Source organism: Microcaecilia unicolor, chromosome 2, assembly GCF_901765095.1.
Source record: "Microcaecilia unicolor chromosome 2, aMicUni1.1, whole genome shotgun sequence".
Taxonomy (NCBI): domain Eukaryota; kingdom Metazoa; phylum Chordata; class Amphibia; order Gymnophiona; family Siphonopidae; genus Microcaecilia; species Microcaecilia unicolor.
Genome location: NC_044032.1, coordinates 291681074 through 291704826, shown reverse-complemented (window position 1 = coordinate 291704826; position 23753 = coordinate 291681074). Strand labels below are relative to the sequence as shown.

General features: G+C 46.9%; 1 protein-coding gene and 1 long non-coding RNA gene across 2 annotated transcripts in view; one reads left to right on the top strand and one right to left on the bottom strand.

Annotated features, from left to right (window-relative positions):
- FAM120C (family with sequence similarity 120C) overlaps positions 1-15355 on the top strand; it is a 326238-nt gene extending 310883 nt beyond the window's left edge. The window contains exons 15-16 of the mRNA XM_030194274.1: positions 10124-10172; positions 10343-15355. Coding sequence (XP_030050134.1) covers positions 10124-10172; positions 10343-10600 — 307 coding nt within the window. The 3' untranslated portion in view covers positions 10601-15355. The remainder of the gene's footprint in view (positions 1-10123; positions 10173-10342) is intronic.
- Positions 12299-23379, bottom strand: LOC115463603. Its single transcript, XR_003941040.1, has 3 exons — positions 23368-23379; positions 17444-17454; positions 12299-12375 (listed from the first exon to the last, which is right to left on the bottom strand). It is a non-coding gene; the product is annotated as an uncharacterized LOC115463603 (long non-coding RNA).
- Positions 23380-23753: the final 374 nt, after the last annotated feature.

Genomic DNA, 23753 nt, shown 5'->3' with positions numbered 1-23753 from the left:
ATCTGGTAAGATTGCAAGAGTTAGTCTATCCCCAGATAATTGTCATGACCAGGAGTGTAGCTATGTGGGGCCTCGGGCCTAGCCCCCTCCCCCCCCCCCCCCCAAGAGTGTGGCCAGCATGCATGCCTCCCTGCTCCGTTGTCTCTTTCCATTCGCTCCTCCTGCAGTCTGATGTCTTTCCTTCCTGTGACCACCCTCCAGCGCTGCAGTCATCCCATTCTAGCACTTGGCAGCATCTACAATCAAAGCAGCCTCGCCTCCTGCCTGCTAGCCCCAGAAGTTTTCCCTTTGCGTAACTTCTTGTTCCTGCATATACGGGCAGACTACTACAGACCAAGAAGGTTGGGCAGGAGGCGAGGATGCTTTGATTGCTGACGCTGCCAAAACTATCTTAAATTAGAGAATAGCAAGAAGGTTAGATTGAGAACGGGAGTCAGCATGACCATCAAAAAGCTGATGCCAACTAGGTTTGTCTCCATTTTCTTCCTGCAGCCACGTCATCCCTGACCACCCAAAACAAAGTAAGCAAAATTATGAGCTGCTCTATCCTCTGTTCAGTGGGCAGCGGTAGCTAAGAAAGCAAATAGGATGTTAGGAAAGGAATGGAGAACAAAACTGAGAATAATGCTTTTGTATCACTCTGTGGTGCGGTTGCACCTCAGATATTGTATGCAGTTTTGGTCACCACATTTAAAAAAAGATATAACAAAATTAGAAAAGGTACAGAGAAGGGCGACAAAAATGATAGCGAAGATGGGACAATTTCCCAATGAAGAAAGGCTAAAGAAGTCTAAAAATGTTGAATGGAATGAATTGATGTGAATTGCTTGTTTACTCTTTCCAAAAATACAAGGGCTAGAGGGCAAGCAATGAAGCTACTACGTAGTAAATTTAAAACAAATTGGAGAAAATATTTCTTCACTCAGCTTGTATTTAAAGTCTAGAATTTGTTGTCAGAGAATGTGGTAAAAGCAGTTGGCATTGGCATAGTTGAGTTTAAAAAAGGTTTGGACAAGTGCCTAAAAGAAAAGTCCATAAACCATTATTTAGATGGGAAAATCCACTGCTTATTTCTGGGATAAGTAGCATAAAATCCATTTTACTCTTATGATATTTTGCCAGGTACTTATGACCTGGATTGGTCACTGTTGGAAACAGGATACGGGGCTTCGGTCTGTCCCAGTATGGCAATGCTTCCGTTCTTACGATTTTTAGTGATCAGCTCCGCCTTGCAAAGTGCCTGAAGTTCTAATACATATACCCTGCATAAGAGTCAGACCTTGGACTGTTTTGGGATGAGGTCTTGTCATAATGTGATGCTGCAGACCTGCCTAGCATTCCACTACACCTATATGGTTTAGCACTTGGATGATATTCTAGAAAGCACAAGAATCCACTGACCACATCGGGTCAAAGCACATTCAGTTCATTATTTGTTGAAGGTGATGTGTGAAATACATATAGTTTGTTCAGCCTGTTGTGCATTTGAAATGATATTGAGAGCCTCTGTTATTATTGCTAATTATCCAAACAATTTGCACAGCCACTCGTAGCTTGGATGTTGTGGAAGGATGTAGTTCCTACAGAGTGCCTCAAATCTAGGAAGGAAAATACCAGGAGTTCTTATGGTATTAATGGTGGTTTGCCATCTTATGAGAGAGCAAGATATTGGATCCCTTTTCCTTATTCTTATTGCACACAAAACTACTGGGGTGCCTTGCTCATGTCTATCTGGACTCCAGAATAGCTCCATGTTGGGGGGGGGGGGGGGGAATAGGGGAATGGGACTTGCAAAAACTACAGAAAGGCGGTATATCAACTACATTCAAAGCAGTTGACATAGTATATACAGGTACTTATTTGTACCAGGGGCAATGAAGGGTTAAGTGACTTGCCCAGAGTCAAAAGGAGCTGCAGTGGGAATCGAATCCAGTTCCCCAGGATCAAGTCCCCTGCACTAACCACTAGGCTACTCCTCCACTCCAGTGGACTGTATTTGTTTTTTCATTATGTACAGCCTGTAGTTGTCAATTCATAAAAGAGTTGCCTTTATCGAAGGCTCCCATCAAGCTTTCCACATTGTCCTGGGATATCAGCATGATTCTAATATAGTTGAAGGAAGCCCCCAGTGAGCCTCTAGATTCTAATGAGCACAAGTATTTGACCTAAAAGGGTGTGAGTTTTTTTTTCGTTTGTGGTCACTTCAGCACACAGATTCAGTGACTTCAGGCCCTAACAACATATCCACTAAATTTCATCACAGTAAAGTAGTTCTCAACTTTTTTCAGTCAGGATACACCTGATGGACAATGCTCACGTATATGACACACTGCATACAAGACTTTCACAGACCCTTGGTCCCTCATGGACCTTTGGATTGATACACTATTACAGTTCTTAAGAGTTAAATGTAAACATGCTCTGTAGCCAAAACCATCCCCCGAACAGGTAAGATCAGAACTACGACAACTCTCCATGAAATTCACTGTCCAAAAATATTCTGATTCTTTTGTCATCTGAGCAATAGCAATATAAATCTTTCCACTGTGAAATAATACAAAACCTGAAGAAAGTCCTAATTTACCATACATGTAACAAACCTGCTATTCCTTGTCGTCAGCAGCAGATGAATCCATTAACTGATGGGTTGTATCCGCTTACCAGCAGGTGGAGATAGAGATCACTGAAAAACCATAGTGCCTCTTGGACGGCTAGCCCCAACTGCCTTCATTATTTCTCTATCTCCCAGCAGGTGTGGACGTAGCTTGATCAGCTTCTGGATTTCAGACTGCCTGGGGTGGCTCCTGTGCTTTGCCAGTTGAGCAGGGGTGTTGTGGGCTGGTGGTGCCCACTTTGAAGGCATATAGGTTCGCCCTTTCCCTGCCTTACCTATTCCCCCGCCCCCCGGAGTCCCTCTGTTGCTGCCTGCCTCCAACTTTCCTCACAGCGTTAAAAAAAAAAAAAAGCGCGCTTTTACTGCATGGCTGTTCTGAGGCTTTTTCCAGAGATTCTGGTTCTGTGCAGCTTGACCGGAGCTCGTTGACTCGGTCTTCTGAGGTGAGAGTGGTGCCCAGCTCCTCCAGGGAGGTCCCACGGACGCCATTCCGAACGGGGTAATTTTTGGCGCGAAGCTGCCATTTTATTACTATATTTCCGTCCAGTCGGGTGATGGCTGCTGAGGGAGTTAAGCGCTGCTCCCGTTGTGGTAAACGCAGATCAGCAGCGGGGCTGTGTAAAACGTGCTCCTTAGACGCTCATGCTAGTATGAGCATGGCGCGTGATGTTTCTTCCTGCTCGATGGAGCTGGCAGAGGGTGCCATTTTGGAAGCGCCGCATGTCTCGACCCTTGCGGTTGCGGAGGAGTCTGAGTGCAGGGGGATGCCTCGTTTAGAGGCTGCCAGAGGAGCTCCTACCTCTGTTTCTCCTAATTCGGAGGTGGAGGGCCAGGGTGAGTTTTTCTCCCCTGAGTTTGTGCTTTTAATGCATAAGGCGTTCATGCTGAAAAGAGCTCTGCCGCAGGTGTCTGACACTGCGTTGCATCCTGGCTTCCCTCGGGGTGCTGAGGCCCCGGGGATGGCTTCAGATGTTATTTCCTCCCCCGAGCGTTGAAAACACGCTAAACATAGGTAAATTCCCCCGTCTGAAAGTGGCGCATATCCTCCCCCCCCCCCCCCCCCCCCCCACCGCAGTCGGGCTGTGGGGAGTCTGAGGGGTCTGGTAGGCCCTCAGGGATGGATGATCCAGAGGAGGGTGTCTGTTTGCCACTGGATTTGGATGATCCCAATGCGGTCCGGATTTTCCACCGCGATGAGCTGCCAGCTGTTATTACTGACGCCTTGCAGGCCCTATCGATTGATGATCCTTCTGAAGGCGAGGCCTCCTCTGTTAATCTTAGGATGGCAAGTACTAAGAAGCCTACTCGTGCCTTTCCGGTGCATGACTCCATCCAAGAGCTTATTTCTGCTCAATGGTCTGACCCTGATGGGCCGTTGAAAGTGACCAGGGCTATGGGTCAGCTTTACCCTCTGCGTGAGGAGCACTTGGCCCCTTTGGGGATGCCTAAAGTGGATGCATTGGTCACGGTGGTGACAAAAAAGACCACTCTCCCAGTAGAGGGCGGGGTCGCTTTGAAAGACATGCAGGACCGGCGGCTGGAGTCCGTGCTGAAGCGGTCCTTTGAAATTGCGGGCTTTGCCTTGAGGGTGTCTGTTTGTAGTTCCTATGCAGCCCGGGCATGTCTTTCCTGGCTACAGCAGGCAGTGGAACAGCCCGCAGATGGTACAGGTCCCCTTTCTGAGGTTGCTGACGCCCTTTATGATCTGGTCAGAGCTTCGGCTAAACAGATGTCTGTGGCAGTTTCTGCCCGCCACCTTCTTTGGCTGCGGCATTGGGCGGCTGACATGGCTTCTAAGCAAAGGCTGGTGAGGCTACCCTTTCGGGGCCTCCTGTTATTTGGAGAGGAATTGGAGAAGATTGTGAAAGACCTGGGGGACTCTAAACCCCAACGGTTACCTGAGGATAGGCCGAGGCCTTCTTCCAAAGTTTCTGTGTTTCCCTCCTCTTCCAGACCTCGCTTCCGTGAAGCTCGCAGGTATCGTTCGGGGCGCTCTGCTGGGTTTTCTCAACGTACCCGTTTTCAGCAGAGGAACTCCTTTCACTCGGACAAACGTTCCGCAGGGGCGGGTTAAGGCCAGGAGTTCAGGGGCGTCCTCCACAATGATAGGACGCCGGTCCACTCCTCCATGCCTGCAATAGGAGGACATCTTTCCCTGTTTCTAGATCAGAGAAGGTTACCGACTGGAATTTGGTGCCACGGTGAGAGACGTGTTTGTGGAGTCCAGATGCGGCACTGCCGTAAAATGGGCGGCGGTAGAGGAGACCTTACAGGTCTTGCTGCACCTCGGAGCGGTGGTCCTGGTGCCTCCCGCCAAACGCGTCTGCGGCCGCTATTCCATTAATTTTGTCGTGCCTCAAAAAGGCGGGTCTTTCAGACCGATCCTCGACTTAAGAAGAGTCAACAAGGCCCTCAAAGTATGACATTTTTGCAGGGAAACCCTGCGCTCCGTCATTGCGGCAGTTCAGCCAGGAGAGTTTCTCACGTCTCTGGACCTAAAAGAAGCATATTTGCATATTCCTATCTGGCCTCCACATCAGTGGTTCCTCTGCTTTGCGGTGTTGGGAAAACACTTCCAGTTTCGGGCCTTGCCTTTCGGCCTAGCCACAGCTCCCCGTACCTTCTCCAAGGTAATGGTGGTCGTAGCTGCCTGCCTCAGGTGAGAGGGTATCAGAGTTCACCCTTAACGACTGGCTCATCAGACCCAAAAGTCACCTGACCCCCTCTGTCTCTCGAGTATTTGGGAGTCCGGTTTGGCACGGCATCGGGGTTTGTCTTTCTCCCCGACCAAAGGCGGTGCAAGCTTCAGAATCAGGTCCGTCTGCTCTTGCGAATGCCTCGCCCGCGAGCTTGGGACTTTGTCCAGCTGCTGGGGTCGATGATGGCCACCTTGGAGGTGGTGCCTTGGGCAAGAGTGCATATGAGGCCTCTGCAGGTTGCCCTGCTTCAACAATGGTCTCCAATGTCCCAGGGATATCAACACATACTAACGTTACTCCCTGTGGCCCGGCTCATTATGGAGTGGTGACTCTCCGACAGGATGCTGCGCCAAGGAATGCCTCTTGCACTTCCTTCTTGGTGCCTGGTGATAACAGATGCCAGCCTTCTGGGCTGGGGAGCGCATTGCCAGGGAAGCTATGCTCAGGGTCTGTGGACACCCATGGAAGCAGGGTGGTCCATCAATCGCTTGGAACTGAGAGCGATATTCCAGGCTCTGATGGCCTTTCAAAAGACTCTGAAGGGGCTTGCTGTCCAGGTTCTGTCAGACAACACGATAGCGGTGGCATACATAAATTGTCAGGGAGGCACTCAGTGCAGGGCCCTGGCCACGGATTTGCCACTGGGCCGAGCTACACCTGCAGCTTCTGTCGGCAGCTCACATAGCAGGTCAGAGCAACGTGCAAGCTGATTTTCTCAGCAGGCATCAAATCGACCCGGCGGAATGGGAACTGGCAGAAGAAGTTTTTCTTCAGATTTGTGCCAAATGGGGAACTCCCAGAATGGATCTAATGGCATCAAGTGCAAACGCCAAAGTACCTCGCTTTTTCAGCAGAAGGAGAGATCCTCACTCGGCGGGGTTGGATGCTGTAGCTCAACCCTGGCCCTCGGAGCTCCTGTATGTGTTCCCTCCTTGGCCCTTTATAGGGCGAGTCCTACTACGGATTCGACAGCACTGAGGTCTGGTGATTCTCATCACTCCAGATTGGCCAAGGCGTTCATGGTATGCGGATCTCCACCGGATGTTGGTGGACACTCCGGTGCATTTGCCCCTGGTGCCGAACCTGTTGGTTCAGGGTCCGGTGTCTATGGAGGATCCCTGCCGATTTGGTCTTATGGCCTGGCTATTGAGAGGGTGCAATTGAGAGACAAGGGCTACTCTAACAAGGTCATCTCCACTCTTTTGCAGGCCCGCAAGCGGTCCACCTCCGCAGCTTATGCTCAGATCTGGCACAAATTTGAGGCGTGGGGTGTTTCAAAGGTGATCACACCCATGCGAGGTACAGTCTCGACAGTGCTGGACTTTTTGCAGGAGGGCTTACAAAAAGGCCTGGCTTACAATTCCCTGCGGGTGCAAGTGGCAGCATTATCATGCTATCGAGGGAAAGTCGCTGACTTGTCCCTTGCTGCTCATCCGGACATTGCCCGATTTCTCAGAGAGGTGCTTAGGCTCAGTCCTCCCGTCCGGTTGCCCTGTCCGGCCTGGAACCTGGGGCTGGTGTTGAAGGCTCTTCCGTTTCACCCTTTGAGCCGCTTAAATGAGCTTCGGAGAAGGATGTGACTCTCAAGACAGTCTTTTTGGTGGCCATTACATCGGCTAGATGCGTGTCTGAGCTGCAGGCGCTGTCCTGTCGGGACCCTTTTCTGCAATTCTCGGAGTCCGGAGTAACGGTACGTACAGTGCCTTCCTTCCTGCCTAAAGTGGTTTCAGCGTTTCACCTGAACCAGCCCATTTTTCTTCTTTTTCTAGGGAAGAGTTCCCGGACTCCTTTGAGCAGTTACATCTTCTGGATGTCCGCAGGGCGCTGTTGCCGTATTTACAGACGTCAAATGACTTCAGGACTTCTGATCGCCTTTTTGTCTTGTTGTCAGGTCCTCGGTGTGGAGGCCCGGCGTCTAAGGCCACTATAGCCCGTTGGCTCAAGGAAGTCATTTTTTCTGCTTATCTGCTTTCAGGTTGGTCTCGCCTGAAGCGTTTAAGGCGCATTCCATGAGAGCGATTTCCTCCTCGTGGGCTGAAACGGGTGCACTCTCTCTTCAAGAGATCTGTAGTGCGGCTACTTGGGCTTCTCACCTCTCATTTGTCCGGCATTATAGGCTGGATGTTGCAGCGAAGCAGGACACTATTTTTGGAGCACAAGTGCTTGCTTGCAGTGTGGCCTGTTCCCACCCTAAGTAGGGATTGCTTTTGTACATCCCATCAGTTAATGGATTCATCTGCTGCTGATGACAAGGAAGGGAAAATTAGGTTCTTACCTTGGCAATTTTCTTTCCTTTAGTCACAGCAGATGAATCCATGATCCCTCCCTGTCTGACTTGTTTTTTGTTCAGATCTTTCAAGCAGGTATAGATCTCATTGGGAGAAGTTGGATACCAGTTCTCTACATTTCTACATGATGTTCTACTACAGGAGGTTGAGTTCATCCCTCCTTTTTTATGGTTATTGCTCCTGTTCTGGGGCGTTTGTTCGCTGTGAGGAAAGTTTATGTTGTTATACCTTTATGGTTCACTCTGCTTTGGAAATCTCAAGTACTGAAGGCAGTTGGGGCTTAACCGTCCAAGAGGCACTATGGTTTTTCAGTGTTCTCTATCTCCACCTGCTGGTAGGCGGATACAACCCATCAGTTAATGGATTCATCTGCTGTGACTAAAGGAAAGAAAATTACCAAGGTAAGAACCTAATTTTCCCTTAACATACCCCTAGGAACTTTTCTTAATGTGGCAATGTGTGTGTTATGGGGCAGTGCATATACTTAAACCAATTTTGAGGGAAGCCAGTTTTCAGATGTCTCATTTTACATGTTTTTGTTTTTTTTAAACATTCTGTGCAATTAGTGGATGTGTGGCGATTTAGGCATTCTGATGTGAGGGATTTCTCATTTTATTTACATGTGCATGGCAGCTACATTCAGATGGACTGTATCTACCTGAGAAGGACCTTTAGCCCAGAAGTTAAAGGGGGGGGGGGCAGAGATTAGTAATAAATCACATGGTTGTACCATTTACCAGTGGGGGCAGAGGTAGGGAAAGGTTCGATGAAATCAAGAATCCACTACTGGTGGCTAAATGATGACTTGCTAGATGACAAGGAGCTGATGGAACAGTGCAAGGAGGATCTCTTAAATTTTATCTAGAGTTCAGCAATGCCAAAGACCATCCACTGTATGTATGTATTCTAGGAACAGTTAAAGGTGGTTATGTGGAGTAAGCTTACACCTCTAAAGAGGAAGCAAAGGATGGCAGAACTAATTACAAGACATTATTAACAGACTAGAGGGACTCTATAAACAAACAACCAGGTCCAACAGCATTCTAAAGCAGTTAGAGCAGGGTTTCTCAACCCAGTCCTCAGGTCACTCCTAGCCAGTCATTCACAGTGAATATGCATGAGAGAGATTTGCATGCACTTACTCCATTGTATGCAGATTTAACTCATGCATATTGATTGCGGATAGCCTGAAAACTTGACTGGCTTGTTGTGTCCTGAGGACTGGGTTGAGAACCCCTGAGAGTGGAGTATGCTGCAGTTGTTAGAACTGGAGAAACTTAACGATCAGCTGCAATGATTACTCCAGGTTCATTTTGAGTTTGGGAATAAAACTAGCTGGTTAATGGCATAGAGACTTGCAAGTACAGAAGCAAAGGAAGAATAATCTCAAAAGAGAGGAGCTCAGGGAAGGAGTACATTGATGAGGAGAGCATTTGGAATTGCTTTGTAGCGTTCTGTCATGAAATATACACCCTGGAAATGAGATAGCGGCGTACTGGGAGGGGGTGAACCTAAATTACCAGAAGATAAAACATTTCCTAGATATGTTGAGAATGGCAAAGGAAATCCACGAAGATGAGTAAGGTCCCAGGATTGGAAGGTTTCACAGCCAAATTTTGTAAAAAAAAATGTCAACATCTGTTAGTAGGTCCTCTTGTGCAACTTTGTAACTCACAAGGTGGAGGCACTACGCCCATGCTTTGAGGCTTATGAGAGTGATCCGCTAAAAAAGAGAAAATGACAAGTACGAATTGTAGGTTATACCTCCTTATATAATTATTGGGATTAGATATGAAAATCTCCACCAGGGTACTGGCCAGCCAGATATTACTATAGAGTCAGGCCAGTTTTGTATTGGAATTTCAGGAATCAAATAACATCAGATGGGTATTAAACCTAATTAGGAAAGTCCTAAATAAGAGCTGTCCTGCTATATTACTCAGTGAATGCAGGAAAATCATTTGATAGGGTCTACTGTCCCTTCATGTTCAGGTGCTGAAAACAGGCTGGCAGAGAGATTTATTCAGTGGTTCTGTGATATGTATAATAATGTTGTTGGCCTGTACTAAAATCAGTGGTGGGAAGGGGCTATTCCCGCATCTTTGAGTTGCAGCAGGTCATTTGGCAGGAGTGCCATTTGTCACCTCAGCTGTTTGCATTAGTGATGGAACCTTTGACCCAGAGAGTGTGGGACAGTGCTCAAATCAGGGGAATGATGATGCAAGTGAAGGAGTATAAAACCTCTTTCTTTGCAGATATTCCTTTTATGCTCAGACAACCTTGGAGGCCCTGGTAAGATATTTGTGAATAAGAGACAAGTCTATTTCATGAGTTAGAGTACTATTAGAATTAATCATTTGTGTAGTTCTTGGAAGAAAATGCTTAAATATGTCAGCTGACAGCAGCATCCTGTGCACTATTACAAATTCCAGAAGTGGCAGCTTTGTACATATTTTCCTACCCACAGGTCCTCCCACCCCGTCATCCTGTATAATATATTTTGTATCTTCCTCTCCCCACAGACGTGGACGAGATGCAGCTGGGAAAGGAAGCAAGAAGGTGAATAAACAGGTATGTATTGACTTCCTGTTATGAGAAGGAGTACAGTGCTCCCAGAAGGGACAGAGTGGTATTTGCTTTGTGACATACCAGAGATGGGGGCAGGCTGGTTTCAGAGGCAGGACTGTATGGATTGGGTTCACCATAATTATCACAGTATAACATGATGGTGTCCTTTTTAGAGCTCTACAGATGGTGTGACCAAACCTGCAGAACTGATCAACCACCAGGGCCCATCTCAAGTTAATGGGAACAGCAGCGTGACAGCAGGTGAAGAGGCAGACAGTCCAACAGTCCTGGTATCACAATGTGCCTTATCTAAAGACAATGAAGCATGCAATAACAGCAGCAGTAATGTGCACGTGAGTTCATTGAGTGAAGAAATAGACTGCTTCCAGGATGAGAAGCTAGGCTCTGCTGTCCTCCAAAAGGAGGAATGACCCCACGGACACCTGAGTTGTGTAGAGACTGGCAGACTTGAGTCTTATGGAGGAGCAGTGAGGACTCTGCAGGAAGTTTGATGGAAGAGGGAGAAGCACCTTTATCCACACCTAGCAGCTCTTATGTTTTGTTTCCATACACACTGGCTGTGGTTTTACTTGGACATGGCCATAGTTGAACACTTTGGGGGGGGGGGGGGGGAGTGAGATGTCCAGGAAATACCTTCATACCAGTCTACAGTAATGGTCAAACATAGATAAGTACCATTTATATTTTTGATGTGTGTGAGAGGGGGAGAACTTAAGTACCTTGTTCCCTGACCACCCCAGCCCTTGATGAGTATTGGGGTTTTGCAGACGAATATAATCTAATTTGGTATCCTTTGGATGAGGGGTGGCAACATACTGCAGTCTCAGGTTTGGTGGGGAGGAAGCCATATTTGCATTAAAGGGACATGACCTTGTCCATCTTCTCCTTGATTCTGCATTTGTTTGGGAGAGAGAAGGGGGTATTGTGAAGTAATGGCAGTGCCCCTCTCCATGGGTATTGAAATCCATCAGTATTATCCCAGGTGTTGGGAGTTAGGCTGCCATTATGCCCACTTGTATAGAATGAATGCTGATTTACCACTCCTCTTTCCCTACTCCAACAGAGCTTAATCTACTGTGCCCTCCATTCTAGGCTCAGGCTGCAGATAGTCTGTCTGCCATTCAATTCTCTGTACATGTTTGCAGCTTTTTTAATTTTATTATATTTTATATATATATATATATATCACCCTTTGTACTTGGGATTTCTGAGAGTGCAAAGGTATCTGGGCAGATTTTTCCTGCCTATGGATTGGTTTGCTTGTGATAGTGACATCTACTACCCAGTCTCTGCTACCCTTCTTCTGGAGGGTGACTTGAGCCTTCTGGACAGTCAGCAGAAAAAGGGTTAAAGTCAGTTACTGGATAAGATGTGCAAGGAAAAGAGTATGCGTGTGCCTTTACCTACAGTATGGGGGATATGTGTGTGTGTATATATGTGTATATATATATATACACACATGTATGCATAAGCACACACATATATGCTTGTACTGTGGTGCACTCACACTTTATATATTGAGAAAGAAACATAAAGCTATATTTATATATAAATATATATATATATAAATATAAATCTGTCCATGTCCATTGGTGAATGGTATTATTTCTGAATCTTCACGCTGGTATTGTGTGGATTTTTTTAACATAATGCCAGGAGCTAAGTTTATTATTATTTTTTTAAACATACTCTCAATATGAGAAACAAAACATTTTTAGTCTCTTTCCCTAGGGTCATGTGTGCTATCAGAGTGCACCTGGGGTCTCTAACAAGAAAAAAAAAAATAATAAAACAGGCCAACCTGTTCTGAGCAACAAGCACTTAAGAGACAAATCTTTTGACCCTGAGATGATGTGTGGAAACAAATCCATTTTGTAGCCCTAGGAGTGAGGAAGGGGGAGAAGAGATGGTTTTAGAAATACACACACACAAAATATATTGGGAAGATGCTGCTTTCTGCTTCTGTGACATCTCTAAATGGATTAGGCTATACCATTAGCATGAGTGGGAACAGGGCAGATAAAATTAGAGCTCCCTTCCTCCATGGATTGTTCTATATGTTCTTTTACCAAAGCCTAATTTCTCCTGTGTACTTCCAGTGAGAACGGTCTCTAAGACTAATAAAATGATCAGACTTCCCTAGCCACTGTTAAATATGTGACAGAGTGGCTAACACTTCCTCCTCCTACAGAGGTACTTCTAGAGTTTTACATTGTTTCATACTTTCTTAGGTATTTCTCCTTGCAGACATTATTAGACCATATAGTTTACTGAATTAGTGATTGTGTTTTCTTTGGTAACTAGAAAGGAGGATTGTCCCCATCCTTCTTTTGACGCTGCCTCCTTCCCCATAGTCCTTTTGTGCACCTTAAAGAAATATCCTGTTGCAACTCTTTTGAACAAAAAGTACCATTCTTTCTTCTGGATCTCCATCTCACAAAGGAAGGGAAACCACACAAAACAGAATAAAATATGTAGATCTGAACCTATGCACAAACCAGGAAATCCTTCACATCTTTAATACCCAGTGAGCTGGAACGTTCTTTGCTATGAACGTAGGATGGCTTCCTAACTATTCATTTCATTCACTCTCCTAGGGTTCCAGTGAACTTAGCTCTTGTGATTAAGAGCTTTTCAGGCATTGAAACACTAGGTGTAGATGGCAAAATAGTTCAAGATTCAAATGGCTTCAAGAGCCTCCTGCCTGCTTTCCTTGGTTCAGAACCAAACTGTAGTTTCTGTATGTCTGATACCAGTACTGTCTATGATCCTGAAAACGTCATATAGTTCTCTGACTCCTTGCTCTTGTGAGACAGACGATTCAAATTAATTTCATATGTGAAACCTTGTAGAATAAGCACTCCCAAGTGTTCAGAATTGGACTGAACCCCTTTCTGATAATAGTTAAAGGAAAACCTCACAATAATGATTGTGAAGGTGTGTTTTCCAAAGTAATCTTCCTGACAAATCTTTTCACTGTCTTCAGGCTGCTGCCAGGTTTGTCACTAGAAGGCAGAATATGTATTTCATGCTTAGAAGCAGAGTCTCTGGTGGCATACCATTAACTAACATGCCGTTTTTAAGCATTATGATGATGCTGAGAAGAGGGAGATGATAGTGGAATAGTATTGTGTACTGAGGCTTTCTCACAGAGATCTCCTTTCCCTTTTATTGAGGTGTGTTGACTGAGTTTGGGGAGGGGGCCTATTCCATTATTCAGCATTCAGTCAGGAACTCAGTTCAAAGCTCTTATTCTTGAATCTCACATGTTTTACCAGTTCCTGTGTGTAGTCACATGATGATGGGTCAGGCTCTGGTTTCCAAACATGATGCTAATTACTTAGATGATAGAAACATTAAGGTTGGCCAATTCCACCACCAAATACTGCTCTGCTAGTGAAATAAATGTTGTGGCCTAATCTACTGTGGTCTCATTTCCAAAAATCCAGCATGGTCCCTTTGTACAATTCTCTACTTGTTCCTTCCATACAGTCAGTTTTTAAACATTGAAAACCATGGAAGCAGATATTGCATAATTGTAATAGTATTGAAGAAAAGTGTAATGCATCAAGATAATTCCTGCAGTGACACTTTATTTTATTCTCTTTCAGAATTTCTTGTCAGAATGTTTTTGAGGTTTTGTTTTTGGCAAGGGGAGGGATGGGTAGGGAGTATAAACTTTTTCTGTTAGATGAACCAACACATAAGAATGGGACTTTGTTTTGTAGGGCGGCAGGGGTCAATCTAATCAAGTAAGGCTAAAAATTAAAAGCATACTAATGCCACTAATTTGACTTACCTAAAACTTCTGTCATTGAAAGTTTTTATGAAAGGCCAAAAATCATCTATTTTTGTCCCATCACATGGCCAAATAATGGGTTTCAGAGTCTCTCTCTTCCCTTCCCCCCCCCCCCCCCCCCACAAGAGACATTGCTACTGTTGCAAACAAAGTATGTTATGGCAGGTTTTGGGGGGGGGGGTTTACTTCTCTTTTGTCCCCTAACTAATCCAGTAAAATGACTTTCTAAAGAGTCCATACCCCCTGTACCTGTACAGGAAGAAACCAGAACTCAGAAAAATTACTGGCCCACATGTGCAGCTAGAAGATAAAATATGTATTTCTCCTCTCCTTTGTGTACGTATGTTCTGATGTATACATCTGTGGCCACCAGCAGTGACTTGCTAGTCCCAGCCTGTGAAACGCTAGCATCCTGTTAAAGCTGGAGCCATAACTGCTGATGATCTTAGCTGGGTACTGACTTGACCATTGTACATCTTAAAGCATCATTTAATTATGAAAGATTTAGTAAGATTTGTATTTCATGGATAGTAAATTTTAAATAAATTGTGTAGGTACTTTTTGTATAAAGCAGCAAAACTAGCTGCAGTCAGATTCTCTGCCAGGGTGTGGAACATTTTTTAGGTATTATTTTTGTTTAAATTGTCCTTTACCTTTTTTGAGGGAGGAGGGTTTCTAAAAAGATACCTTATTATATTTAACCTGAAGAAACTCTAGGCAGTATTAAAATTTGCCATGTCCCTGCTTGCAGATCATCCTTTCCCCTAAGGAGCTACCCTCCAGCCAATTTAGCTCTGTTTGGACTGGACATGGGGGCAGGTCGGGGATCCGTGCCTCCAGCAGCACCTTCCTGAGTTAAGGAAGGTGGTCAAAGCCTCATTCTTTCTCTTCAGAAGGAAAAAGATCTTAAAATAAGCTGCTTATGCTGCACCTGGAAATGTCAGCATATTGTAGTGTTAAAAGGAGGGAGGGGTAATCAGTTGCTTTGAAGTCCTACAAGTGAAAGTTACAGAATTCCCTTGTACCACATCTGGACACCCTCTCCCTTCCTTGATATTAAATAGCTCCACAACTGCTAATAAAAAGACCATGGTTAATATAATCTAGCTAACGTAACCTTGCTAAAAGGTTTAATTGTCATAACTAGGTTTTCTGTTCCTGAATTGTATTTGGTTAATATTGCATGTTTTAGCATTTTCATTTCTTTTGCGTTTTCTCACTATTTTTTATTTAATTATCTCCCCTCTTTCACCATCCCTATCCCAATATCTTTGTTTTCTGGTGATCCTGGAGTATCCACACCTTTTTCTGCACACAGTTCTTTGTTCCTTGAGATCGTTTAATGTTCTAAGAGAAATAATAAGAAAAATATTAAAAAAGGCTAAGTATAAATAAAAGCACAGAACAACTCTGTTCCCAGGGTGGACACCCTATTTCAGCTAGTATCTGTTTCACATTTGCGTTTTTGTTTTTCCTTTGTCTAAATAACAATGACTAATGAATAATACAAATTTGCAGAAAACTAAGAAAATATTTCTAATGCTTTTCTTTTTTTTTTAATGCTATATTTCCCCTCACCCTTCTCATGAATCTAATCAGCTTAGCTTCATTTCTTATCAGTATGTTTTTAAAAGTGTTTTTAGCATAAAAAAGCTAGATGGATCTTTCACTGATGTCATCTGATATATATATTTTTTTGGTGTTCCCTGTTAAATAGTATAGTACTTAGACACACAAAAAAATTATAAAATATTTCTTGATTTTCTCCTTTTGTTACTCTGTCCCTTATGCTATATTGATTACCTGTGTAGTGGATGGCTAACATGTAACTCAAAACCTTCTTGTACCCCACATTGTAGTAACTCTCCACACTCCCACAAAAATGCCATAGTTTTATTGATGTAAGTTTGAATGGATCATTCTCTAGGAGACTGGGGTTTCTGATGAAAAGCTCTTGAATGGAATTTGATTGTTTCTTGATGGAAATAGGTTTGCTTGTTCTGTTACTGCTGATAGAAAGATACTTACAATGCTTAATAAAAGTCTATTCTTTTAGTAAAAAAAAAAATAAAAAAGATTGGCTTGTCTTTGTCCTGCATCTTGCACTACAGTAGAAACCTTCTCTGCCCTTATAGTGCAGATCACCTGTAGATTAAATGTTTTCTCAAAGGAATCTGTATGAAAATTAATGAATAATAGTAAATTGTGAACACTTATCTGTATTCATTAGTTACCACTGTATTCGGTTGAAAATTTTTGTCACATATAAAACAACTGTGACAAAAATAAGTAGCCCAAAAGTTCAAGCAGTGAGTTAACAACCAGGGAATCCAAGTTCAAATCCTCAAATCCCTCTGTGGCTCCTTATGATCTTGGGAAGTCATTTATGCCTCCATTGCCTCAGTTATTCTTCTGGGAACAGAAAAATACTTATTGTACCTAACTGCAATTTACCTAGAACTACAGCTGTAATAGGTGTGAGCTAAATCCAAAATCCCTTCCCTTCTCATATTTGTTCTGGAAAGGACATATTTTAAATTTACTCATACTCTTGTCTTAATCTGGTTTGTTTGCTGGATAAGAAATGTCTTATTTGGTATATAGTGCTTTACAAGGCTTCACACACTATTGTACATTTTTCATTTTCCGCGGTGTATAGTCCCGTCCAGTGCATCCCAGAACCTCCAACCCCCCTGTCGCTGGGGGGGGGGGGGGGGGGGGGGCTGTTGGTTGGTCGCCACTAGGCCGCCAGGGACTGTTTGTTGAGGGGAGATAGGGGGGGCTAGAGACCCACCAGATCTCCAGCCCTCCCTGAACCTGGGGGAATGGGACCTGAGCTCCGCCAGACCTCCAGCCCCCTGTCGCTGGCAGGTTTGCTGTTGGGAGGAATGGGGGCCTGCCAGCATACAAATACATGCTGGACAGGGCTCATCATTCCTCCCCAATGATCTGCAAACCCTAATGCCAGCTTGGAGCTGGCGTAGGGTTTGCCGCAGCCAGCGACCTAATCTTTGGCACTGTGGCCACTGATCATTGGGGATGAATATGTTTAGCCCTGTTTAGCATGCTAGTTGCGTTCAGAGTGCTGAGCGCGTTTCACGCACTCGAGGGCTCTGATCATGGGGCGGTAGCAAACGCCGGCGCTAGTATGGCACTAACAGCCTCTAGCACCGGCGTTTGCTTCTGATCATCCCCCTGAGAGAGCAAAATATTCCTACCGTGAAGGAAAACGTTCCCCTGAAAGGTAGCGTTGCCGGCCAGATGTTTAAGAAAACACACTTAGGCAGGAAAACAAGGACTTAAGCCATTGTGCTCATCACTGCTTTGAAGGCAGGTGCCTATATGCCACCAGTACTAGCTTGTATCTCGCTTTCCCTTTCCTGAGCTTCTCTTCATATTTCTAATCCATTTTTCTGACAAAGCAGATTTGGAATCCAACTGGAACTAGGAAAACCTCCTCCTATTCTATCTGCAGGGCCAAAATTTGCTACCTGCTGTGACTCGAACCGAAGTTGCTGCGGCCACAACGCAGAATACTAACCATTCTCCGAGGACAAGCAGGCTGCTTGTTCTCACTGATGGGTGACGTCCATGGCAGCCCCCTCGAACCGGAAACTTCACTATCAAAGGCCTTTGCTAGTCCTCGCGCGCCGATGCGCACTGCGCATGCGCGGCCGTCTTCCCGCCCGAACCGGCTCGTGTTCGTCAGTCTTCTTTTGTCCGCGCCACCGGTACCGTCGAGTGAGGCGCCGGCTGGCCCCTTGCCCGAGGTGAGGGGTACTGGCTACGGCCGCCTCCCAGGCAGACTCCCCGACGACGGCGGAGGGAGCTTCGCCGATGCTGGTGAGGGAGTCCACCTCTTGACGCTCCTACCGTGGCCGTGTTTCCACGGAGTCGAGTCGGGCACGGCTTCAGACGCAGGTTCGTGAACTTGTGTCTGATACCGATGGTGAGGCCTCGTGGGAGGAGGACATCAGATATTTCTCTGACGAGGAGTATGATGGCCTTCCTTCTGATCCCACTCCCTCCCCTGAAAGGCAGCTTTCTCCTCCCGAGAGTCTGTCTTTCGCAGCCTTTGTCCGGGAGATGTCTACGGCCATCCCCTTCCCGGTGGTTGTGGAGGATGAGCCCAGGGCTGAAATGTTTGAGCTCTTGGACTATCCGTCTCCACCTAAAGAAGCATCCACAGTACCCATGCATCATGTCCTAAAAAAGACATTGCTGGCGAACTGGACCAAGCCAGTATCTAATCCCCACATTCCCAAGAAGGTCGAATCCCAGTATCGGATCCAAGAGGACCCAGAGCTGATGCGCACTCTGTTGCCTCACGACTCTGGTGTGGTGGATCTGGCCCTAAAGAAGGCTAAGAGTTCTAGAGAGCATGCTTCGGCGCCCCCAGGCAAGGACTCCAGAACCTTAGACTCCTTTGGGAGGAAGGCCTATCATTCCTCTATGCTCGTGGCCAAGATTCAGTCCTACCAGGTCTACATGAGCATCCATATGCGGAACAGTTGGCAGTTGGCGGGTTTGGTGGACAAGCTCCCTCCTGAGCAAGCCAAGCCATTTCAAGAGGTGGTCAGGCAGCTGAAGGCGTGCAGAAAATTCCTGGCCAGAGGGGTATATGATACCTTTGATGTTGCATCCAGGGCCGCTGCTCAAGGTGTGCTGATGCGCAGACTCTCATGGCTGCGTGCCTCCGACCTAGAGAATAGGATCCAGCAGCGGATTGCGGACTCCCCTTGCCGAGCGGACAACATTTTTGAAGAAAAAGTCGAACAGGTGGTAGAACAGCTCCACCAGCAGGATAACGCTTTCGACAAATTCTCCCGCCGGCAGCCTTCAGCATCCCACCTCCTCAGGTAGACGTTTTTATGGGGGAAGGAGGGCTGTTCCCTACTTTTCTGGTAAGCTTAGGTACAATCCTCCCTCTCGCCAGCCTGCGGCCCAGGCTAAGCCCCAGCACGCTCGCTCTCGTCAGCAGCGTGCGCCTCAGCGAGGCCCCACGGCTCCCCAGCAAAAGCAGGGGGCGAGCTTTTGACTGGCTCCAGCAGAGCATAGCCGACATCAACGTGTCAGTGCCGGACGATCTGCCGGTCGGGGGGAGGTTGAAACTTGTTCACCAAAGGTGGCCTCTCATAACCTCCGACCAGTGGGTTCTCCAAATAGTCCGGCAAGGATACACCCTCAATTTGGCCTCAAAGCCTCCAAATTGCCCACCGGGAGCTCAGTCCTACAGCTTCCAGCACAAGCAGGTACTTGCAGAGGAACTCTCCCCGCCCTTCTCAGCGCCAATGCTGTCGAGCCCGTGCCATCCGGGCAAGAAGGGCTGGGATTCTATTCCAGGTACTTCCTTGTGGAAAAGAAAACAGGGGGGATGCGTCCCATCCTAGACCTAAGGGCCCTGAACAAATATATGGTCAAGAAAAAGTTCAGGATGCTTTCCCTGGGCACCCTTCTTCCCATGATTCAGGAAAACGATTGGCTATGCTCTCTGGACTTGAAGGACGCCTACACGCACATCCCGATATTGCCAGCTCACAGGCAGTATCTGCGATTTCAGCTGGGCACACGTCACTTCCAGTACTGTGTGCTACCCTTTGGGCTCGCCTCTGCGCCCAGGGTGTTCACGAAGTGTCTGGCTGTAGTAGCAGCAGCGCTTCGCAGGCTGGGAGTGCATGTGTTCCCTTATCTCAACGATTGGCTGGTGAAGAACACATCCGAGGCAGGAGCTCTACAGTCCATGCAGATGACTATTCGACTCCTGGAGCTACTGGGGTTTGTGATAAATTATCCAAAGTCCCATCTTCTCCCAGTACAGAGACTCGAATTCATAGGAGCTCTGCTGGATTCTCGGACGGCTCGTGCCTATCTTCCGGAGACAAGGGCCAACAATCTGTTGTCCCTCGTCTCCCGGGTAGAAGCGTCCCAGCAAATCACAGCTCGGCAGATGTTGAGATTGCTTGGCCACATGGCTTCCACAGTTCATGTGACTCCCATAGCTCGTCTTCACATGCGATCTGCTCAATGGACCCTAGCTTCCCAGTGGTTTCAAGCTGCTGGGGATCTAGAAGACGTGATCCACCTGTCCACGAGTTTTCTCAAATCCCTGTATTGGTGGACGATTTGGTCCAATTTGACTCTGGGACGCCCTTTCCAAATTCCTCAGCCACAAAAAGTGCTGACTACGGATGCGTCTCTCCTGGGGTGGGGAGCTCATGTCGATGGGCTTCACACTCAGGGAAGCTGGTCCCTCCAGGAACGCGATCTGCAGATCAATCTCCTGGAGTTACGAGCGGTCTGGAATGCTCTGAAGGCTTTCAGAGATCGGCTGTCCCACCACATTATCCAAATTCAGACAGACAACCAGGTTGCCATGTATTACATCAACAAGCAGGGGGGGCACCGGATCTCGCCCCCTGTGTCAGGAGGCCGTCAGCATGTGGCTGTGGGCTCGCAGTTAAGGCATGTTGCTCCAAGCCACATATCTGGCAGGCGTAAACAACAGTCTGGCCGACAGGTTGAGCAGGATTATGCAACCTCACGAGTGGTCGCTCAACTCCAGAGTAGTGCGCCAGATCTTCCAGGTGTGGGGCACCCCCTTGGTAGATCTCTTTGCATCTCGAGCCAACCACAAGGTCCCTCAGTTCTGTTCCAGACTTCAGGCCCACGGCAGACTGGCATCGGATGCCTTCCTCCTGGATTGGGGGGGACGGCCTGCTGTATGCTTATCCTCCCATACCTCTGGTGGGGAAGACTTTGTTGAAACTCAAGCAAGACCGAGGCACCATGATCCTGATTTTTTGGTCGCATCAGATCTGGTTCCCTCTCCTTCTGGAGTTGTCCTCTGAAGAACCGTGGAGATTGGAGTGTTTTCCGACCCTCATCACACAGAACGAAGGGGCGCTTCTGCATCCCAACCTCCAGTCTCTGGCTCTCACGGCCTGGATGTTGAGAGCGTAGACTTTGCCTCTTTGGGTCTGTCGGAGGGTGTCTCCCGTGTCTTGCTTCCAGAAAAGATTCCACTAAGAGGAGTTACTTCTTCTTATGGAGGAGGTTTGCCATCTGGTATGACAGCAAGGCCTTAGATCCTCGCTCCTGTCCTACACAGACCCTGCTTGAATACCTTCTGCACTTGTCTGAGTCTGGTCTCAAGACCAACTCTATAAGAGTTCACCTTAGCGCAATCAATGCATACCATTACCTTGTGGAAGGTAAGCCGATCTCAGGACAGCCTTTAGTTGTTCGCTTCATGAGAGGTTTGCTTTTGTCAAAGCCCCCCCGTCAAACCTCCTACAGTGTCATGGGATCTCTATGTCGTTCTTACCCAGCTGATGAAACCTCCTTTTGAGCCACTGAATTCATGCCATCTGAAGTACTTGACCTGGAAGGTAATTTTCTTGGTGGCAGTAACTTCAGCTCGTAGAGTCAGTGAGCTTCAAGCCCTAGTAGCTCATGCTCCTTATACCAAATTTCATCATAATAGAGTAGTCCTCCGCACTCACCCTAAGTTCTTGCCAAAGGTGGTGTCGGAGTTCCATCTGAACCAGTCAATTGTCTTGCCAACATTCTTTCCCCGTCCTCATTCCTGCCCTGCTGAACGTCAGCTGCACACATTGGACTGCAAAAGAGCATTGGCCTTCTATCTGGAGTGGACACAGCCCAACAGACAGTCCGCCCAAATGTTTGTTTCTTTTGATCCCAACAGGAGGGGAGTGGCTGTGTGGGAAATGCACCATATCCAATTGGCTAGCAGATTGCATTTCCTTCACTTAGGCCCAGGCTGGGCTGGCTCTTGAGGGTCATGTCACGGCTCATAATGTTAGAGCCATGGCAGCGTCAGTGGCCCACTTGAAGTCAGCCACTATTGAAGAGATCTGCAAAGCTGCGACATGGTCATCTGTCCACACATTCACATCTCATTACTGCCTGCAGCAGGATACCCGACACGACAGTCTGTTCGGGCAGTCAGTGCTTCAGAATCTGTTCGGGGTTTAGAATCCAACTCCACCCCCCTAGGCCCATGTTTATTCTGTTCCAGGCTACACTCTGTTAGTTGGATAAATCGTTAGGTCAATCTCAGTTATGTCCTCGCTGTTGCGAGGCCCAATTGACCATGTTTGTTGTTTTGAGTGAGCCTGGGGGCTAGGGATACCCCATCAGTGAGAACAAGCAGCCTGCTTGTCCTCGGAGAAAGCGAATGCTACATACCTGTAGAAGGTATTCTCCGAGGACAGCAGGCTGATTGTTCTCACATACCCGCCCGCCTCCCCTTTGGAGTTGTGTCTTCCCTTGTCTTTGTCTTGCTACATATGGGACTGACGAACACGAGCCGGTTCGGGCGGGAAGACGGCGGTGCACATCGGCGCGCGAGGACTAGCAAAGGCCTTTGCTAGTGAAGTTTCCGGTTGGAGGGGGCTGCCGTGGACGTCACCCATCAGAGAGAACAATCAGCCTGCTGTCCTCTGAGAATACCTTCTACAGGTATGTAGCAGTCGCTTTATACAATCACAGCCAGCCACCTTACGGCTTGCCCATGGTGCTTTCTGTATGCTACAGTTAAAGTGGCCTGTAGCCAGAGGAACAGCACCATCTGCTGTCTTTACGGAACCTTGTTTTGTTTCTTTGCAGCATGCTTTTGTAGCAAGCATGTGCTGGTGAAAGCTCTAGTAGGGCCTTCAACAATACAGATTGTCACACTTCAACTGCCCTTTAATGAGCTTGCTAATCCTCTGAGTGTGTCATAAAGAGAGAGTCTCCTTTTCCAGTTTGTGCGAGCAATTTGTTTAGGATTAATGTTATCAGCCCTATGGCAGATATGAGAAAATGTAGAGAAAGAACTTTACTGCACAGACAAGCAGACGATCAAAAGCCCCGCACTGTTCCAAACAGCGCTCTAAAATAGTGCTGGAACAGCGCGGGGCTTTACCACACTGATGATCAGAGATAATTGCATGCAAACTTAAGCACAGAATTATTTCTGATCATGGGGTAGAAGTGCGGGAGAATTGTGCCTGAGCATGCGCTCAGCACAATCCTCCTGCACTTGTTTGACAGGTCTGGGCTGTCAAAAACCCAAACCTGTCAAACACAGGGGCTTGGAGGTCCATGGGACCACCAGACCCCAACTATCCCTGCCCTGAGCAACGGGGGCTAGAGGTCCTGAAGACCTCCGGTCCCCCCCGATGATGCCCTCCCTAATTCCCCTCAACAAACAGTCCCTGGTGGCCTAGTGGGCAACCAACCCCCCCCCCCCCCCCAGGTTCAGGGAGGGCTGGACATCTGATGGGTCTCCAGCCCACCCTAGTCCCCCAGCGAAGGGTCCCTGGTGGTCCAGTCCCCCCTACCTTGTGGGTTGGAGGAGGGAGAGTAGCCTGCCACCCTCCTCTTCCTGTGACACCACAAAATGTTTTCTTACTTTTACATTTATTTGTATGTCATTGTTTTATTTTAAGCCCCTGAGGCAGGCACTTTGCTGAAACACAGTGTTGTGTTGGGCATCAAAGGTTTTTTTTTTTTTTTTTTTTACCATTGTTCTGTCTTCCTGGTGTCATTTGAAGTGCCTTGCTGGTCACACTACTCCTTTTTTTGCACCCTAAAGAGTATACCACTACTCAAATACAAATAATGCACTTTTTTTCAGCAATAATTCCATATGTCATTCCTTAATAAGCATCCATATATCTCAGTTGCTTTACATTAATGTCCACTTATCTCCATTGCTTTTAATCCAGTGATTGTGGTTCCCACATGTATCTCAGATGACG